This window comes from Mustela putorius, unplaced genomic scaffold, assembly GCF_011764305.1.
Source record: "Mustela putorius furo isolate JIRA1106 unplaced genomic scaffold, ASM1176430v1.1 tig00003987_pilon_pilon_pilon, whole genome shotgun sequence".
NCBI classification, from domain to species: domain Eukaryota; kingdom Metazoa; phylum Chordata; class Mammalia; order Carnivora; family Mustelidae; genus Mustela; species Mustela putorius.
In genome coordinates this window covers 357,973-363,972 of record NW_025422126.1, presented here as the reverse complement: position 1 = coordinate 363,972, position 6,000 = coordinate 357,973, and the positions used below count along the sequence as shown (strand labels likewise).

The 6,000-nt window shown below is 42.1% G+C and overlaps 1 protein-coding gene across 1 annotated transcript; it reads left to right on the top strand.

The window, feature by feature from the left end:
* LOC101692528 (olfactory receptor 52B4-like) lies at positions 1-963 on the top strand. Its single transcript, XM_004779053.2, has one exon. It carries the CDS (start codon positions 1-3, stop codon positions 961-963), a length of 963 nt encoding a protein of 320 aa, XP_004779110.2.
* The last annotated feature ends 5,037 nt before the right edge of the window (positions 964-6,000 follow it).

The window sequence follows — 6,000 nt, the reverse complement described above, 5'->3', positions numbered from 1 at the left end:
ATGACTGCCTTAAACCACACTGGTGTTAGCCACACGGTCTTCCACTTACTGGGCGTCCCCGGGCTAGAGGACCAGCACATGTGGATTTCCATCCCCTTCTTCATTTCCTATGTCATCACCTTGCTTGGGAACAGCCTGCTCATCGGCATGATCCTCACAAGGCGCAGCCTCCAGGAACCCATGTACCTCTTCCTCTGCATGCTGGCTGGAGCAGACCTCATGCTCTCCACATGCACCGTACCTCAGGCCTTGGCCATCTTCTGGTTCCGTGCTGGTGAGATCTCCCTGGATCGCTGCATCACTCAGGTATTCTTTTTTTCTTCCACTTTTGTTTCTGAGTCAGGGATCTTGTTGGTGATGGCGTTTGACCGCTACATTGCCATATGCTACCCCCTGAGATACATCACTATTCTTACACCTGCTCTGATTGGGAAAATTGGAGTGACTGTCTGTCTGAGAAGTTACGGTACAATTTTCCCTGTAATATTTCTTCTGAAAAGATTGACTTTCTGTCAAAATAATATTATTCCACACACCTATTGTGAACACATTGGTTTGGCCAAGTATGCTTGTAATGACATTCGTGTGAACATTTGGTATGGATTTTCCATTCTAATGTTAACAGTGGTTTTAGACGTTGTGTTAATTTTTGTTTCCTATGTGCTGATTCTACATGCTGTCTTCCGCATCCCTTCTCGAGATGCTCGCCACAAAGCTCTCAACACATGTGGCTCCCACATCTGTGTCATTGTCCTCTTTTATGGGCCTGGGATCTTTACAACCCTTACTCAGAGGTTTGGACGCCACATTCCTCCTCATACGCACATCTTGCTGGCTAATGTTTGCATGCTTGCCCCACCTGTGCTGAATCCTATCATTTATGGGATCAAGACCAAGCAAATCCAGGAGGAGGTGGTCCATGTGTTGTTTCTAAAGCAGAAATCACTTCAGTTTAAAATCTGAGTTTTTGGATTCTCCAGCCATCAGTGAGGTGATCTCTGGAAGTGGAGGGTGGGAAGGATCTGTTGAAATACTCGGAAATGGCTCAGTGAGTTCTGTCTGTGGGGCAAGTTCACCACGGTGTTGCAGGACTTACTCCTTTGTTGTCAAAACAACCTGAGCACAGCACTCCCGTTGGAAGGAGCAAGCCTGCTCCCACAAAGACCCTGGGACAGGATGTTTGATTTGCAGAAGTCTTATATCCTTAATGACTCTAACATGATCTTTAGAAATAGATGAAGTGAGAGCTGTGCTCTGGGCTGGGATTTGGTTCAACTCTTCCTCAGTGAGCTTCCTCAAGCTCTGAGATGTCTTGTCTTGTGATGTCTCTAAACAATCATATACCCCTTAATGCCCTTCATTTTGACTAATGATATTCTTAGAATCAGTGACTCCTATGTTTTGTAGTTATTCCTATTACATTATAATTTATATCCTGTCCACATGCATGTCTGTAATAAGAGAATGTAAATGAATTGTGTGTTTTGTATTTGGCAGAACAACCTCTGAGGGTTGAAGGAATGGACACTGGTCCCTCCTGTGGTTTCTGAGGGGTGATGTGTCTTGTGGGATGATGAGGGAGGGGTCCTCCAATCTCAATGTCAGGCCATGTTCTTCAGTGATCCCCTCCTCGGTGGGACATTCAAGGCCTTTAGTGACCTGTCTCCTGATGTCCTTTACTGAAACACTGCCCATGTCACCTCCATCGGACACCAGGCCATTAAGATCTCACCATTTCCAGATCATGCCACATTCTCCATGTCCCTGCTCTGCCTTGGAATAACCTCCATCAGCTTGTGGAAACGCCTGTTCCTCCTTCTACACGCAGTTCTCACCTGCTCTCCTCTGTGACACGTTCTCCAACCACAGCTCCTTCCCAGTGTGCTCTCTAGTTGGTACATCCTCTCAGAGAAAAATCGTGTGCTGTCCATGTTTCTTTTTAAAATATGCATTTAATTAAAAATCTATGTCCCTTGTAGAAAATATTAGAAATTATGAAAAGAGACAAACATGCCATAGAATTCATAACACCATAAACGTACAGCCCCTAAGCAATTTTACTGTTAAAATTTTGTCCCCTATGGTTATAGATCTGTATCTGTATACGTACATATCTTTATCTGCATCTGTATCTACATCTGTGTCTGTATTTTTTTTTTCTCCATCTGTATCTATAGCTTGATCTACTCCTTTATCTACCTGGAAAATATTATATGATACATATATAAAATACTGATTGTACTATGCATATGGTCTATAACTACTTTTCTGCTCTGGCAGTACTTGTTGACACTGTTTGTTTCTAATACATATGCATTTATATAATCAATTACTGTGCCTGCGTAGTATTTTACTGCGGGGTTTTACTGTATTTTATAAAACACTATTTTTTTAAGCCCTTTTTGTGTGGCATTATGACTATATATTTACAACTTCAAGGCTGAATTCTATTTGCTGTTTAAGTATGTAGTCCAGATACATTTAGATAAATTATTTTTTAAGTATTATCTTTCAATATAAGGTGCAAATACTCAGTGTAAGAGAGCTGGAAAACAGCAAATGTATAGAGAAAATCCCTAGTCAGGAGAAAACCACTGGTAACATTTTGGTATATTGCCTTACATTCATTGTTGTTTGCATATATTTTTTTAAAACATTTTAAATTTTATTAGACATTTGGAGTGTTCTGTTGTTTTTTTTTAAGATTTTATTTATTTATTTGACAGACAGAGATCACAAGTAGGCATAGAGGCAGTCAGAGAGAGAGGAGGAAGCAGGCTCCCTGCTGAGCAGAGAGCCCAATGCGGGGCTTGATCCCAGGACCCTGGGATCATGACCTGAGCTGAAGGCAGAGGCTTTAACCCACTGAGCCACCCAGGCGCCCCTGGAGTGTTCTGTTTTTAACTATGCATTTTATTGTACTTTTTTTTCTTTACTTTTTTTTTTTTTTTTTTTTTAGTGTAGTTGACACACAATATTAGATTAGGTTTGGGTGTGGAACATAGTGATTGCACAAGTCTAGACACTGTTCTCCGTTCACCACAAGTACTGCAATAAACACTGGGTACATGTATCTTTTTGAATTAGTATTTTCATTTTCTTTGGGTAAATACCCAGTAGTGCAATTGTCAGGTCATAGAGTAGTTCTCTTTTTATTTTTTGTTTTTATTTTTTAAAGCTTTTTTAAAAATTTTATTCATCTGAGAGATATACAGAGACAGAGCACAAGCAGAGGGAGAGGAAGCAGCAGAGACTCCCCTCTGAGCTGAGAGCCAGACATAGGGCTCCATCCTAGGACTGGAAATTGTGATCTGAGCCAAAGGCAGAAGCCCAATTCTCTGAGCCTCCCAGGCACCTTAGGTTAGTTCTATTTTCAATCTTTTGAGGAACCTCCATACTGTTTTTCACAGTGGCTGCACCAGTTTGCATTCCCACCAACAGTGCATTAGTGTTCCTTTTTCATCATGTCCTCACCAACAGGTTGTTTTTTGTGTTTTTGATTTTAGTCATTCTGTTCATCTTTTTTCTTACTATAACATTGGAAGTAATGACTTTCATGTTCTCTGCCTGTTGGAACTAAAACTGCAAGTCTCTGATACTCTTCTCTAATTCTCAGTAGTTCTCTTTCACTAGAAACTCTTATTCTCTTTGCCCAACTAAGTGTTCATTTTTCAGCTTGCTTGCTCACATTTTGACTGACAGTGGCAGAAGAAGGTTCCGGAGTGCTGGGATGGGTGCCGTCAGCAGCCGTGTAGGTGGGTGGGTCAGCATTGCCTTTCGCCTGAAGAGCCTTACTCTTTCTGGTCAGGAATGAGGTGAGGCCTGTTCTGTGCCTCAAGCAACAGAGGTCAGATGGTATCGCCATACTTGGTAATATCCCCAGGTCTTCCGGCATTTTCACTGCGGGTTATCCCTTAACCAACTTCTGAACTGACACAAATAGAAGTAATGAGCTGCTTGACCAAGTTGTTTCTGCCAGGAATTTTTCAGTCCCGCTGCTCCCAGTGGATGACCTTTGCTGAGGGAGGGGATATCAAATAGACACAGCCAGTCTCTCTGCACATGGACACACACCTTTATCTCCAGCACTCATCCATGGAAACTGACAGCAATCAGCTTGTATCTATTTCCTTTGGACCCTTGCATACCAGTCAGCTTATCACCACAATGCAGCACAGGCTCTTGAATTATTGACAAAAAAACTCTCCAGGGACAATCAGGTCATTCATTCTTTGAAATTCCCAATTCCTCAGTTCGAGATGAGAAAGTGGTTACAGAGTTTTTTAAAAAAAAAAAAAAAAAAAAAAAGAAAAAGACTTGAAACAGCAAACCCCAACAAAAAGATCTGCCTGTTAAGGGTCCTGCTCTTTTCTACAGAGCCCTCAGCCCTAGAAATGGCGCCCTCTGCTGACAATACCAGGAAGTCTGCGAGCTGCTTCCAGTTGTTCCATTTTCAGGGAAAGACCAGAGAAGGGATCTGAATTAAAAAATAAATAAATAACTAAAAAAAAAAAAAAAAAAAAAAAAAATTCCTGTGGGTACCAAGTGTGGATTCTCACCACCCAAAAATCAGTTTTAGGACTTTCTCCTTCTCATTATTTCTGAAAGTGTATGTGACAGGAATGCCATCTGGTATTTCTGGGGCCTTAGGACGACGCTGGGCCATAGTTAGAGATAACATGTCCACCATGAAAGTTTGGGGGGATTCAGGAGAAACTCAGGGCATAAGGAACCTTCAGTCTGCAGGACTGAGCAAGCAGCAGTAACTAGAACCACCACCAGAGGGCGATCAGAAGTTTCTCAACCCTGGGAACCTGAGTTCCTCACTGGAATAGACCCAGGATCTGCACCCTTGTGTGAGATTCTTATACGATCTTCCCTTTGTCTGAGGACGACGTTTAAAAAAAAAAAAAAAAAATCTTTCCAGCACACTTGGGAGCTTTCCATGTAAGAAGGAGCATATAATCGTTTGGCTGCAGAAGGCCCCTGATCATCAAGATTGAGAAAATTTAAAACAGAGCATGATTCAATATGTTATCAGGTGTTTGGGGATGTAATTCCCCCTTCTTAATTTTTTGAAGTTGGCGTTTTATTTTTTTTTTTTTTTTTTTTTTAAAGATTTTATTTATTTATTTATTTATTTGACAGAGAGAAATTACAAGTACACTGAGAGGCAGGCAGAGAGAGAGAGAGAGAAGGAAGCAGGCTCCCTGCTGAGCAGAGAGCCCGATGCGGGACTCGATCCCAGGACCCTGAGATCATGACCTGAGCCGAAGGCAGCGGCTTAACCCACTGAGCCACCCAGGCGCCCGGCGTTTTATTTTTTTTAAATATTTTATTTATTTATTTGACAGACAGAGATCACAAGTAGGCAGAGAGGCAGGCAGAGAGAGAGGAGGAAGCAGGCTCCCCACAGAGCAGAGAGCCTGATGTGAGGCTCGATTCCAGGACCCTAAAACCATGATCTGAGCTGAAGGCAGTGGCTTAGCCACTGAGTCACCCAGGCACCCCGAAGTTGGTGTTTTAATGTACATCGAGCACATTCCACAATAACTTGACCCTGAGGGTTGTAGGGAATGCCTGTTTGTAATGTGACCTGAAAAGCAGCACAGAAGGACAAAAAGGCTTTACTAGAATAGGCAGGGGCCTTATCAGTCTTAATAATTTTCCAAAAACCTAAAATAGAAAAGGCATAGAGGCAATGATCATTTACATGCTTAGTTGCTTCTCCCATTTGGGCTAAAGCAACCGGGAAATAAGAATAAGTGTTGGTAATAACATGGACATAAGATTGTTTAACAAAAGATGGGACTTCAGCAATAGCCATCTGCTAAAGGTGACCTTAACAAACCCCGAGGGTCAATGCTAAATGACGGGACAGGGAGAAAGTCAGGGCAAGCAGGGCAGGACTTTATGATCTGATGAGCATCCTCTCCAGCGAGAGAGAACTGTTTGTGAAGAGTGGAAGCATTTTGATGATGAATAACATGAGACTGAATG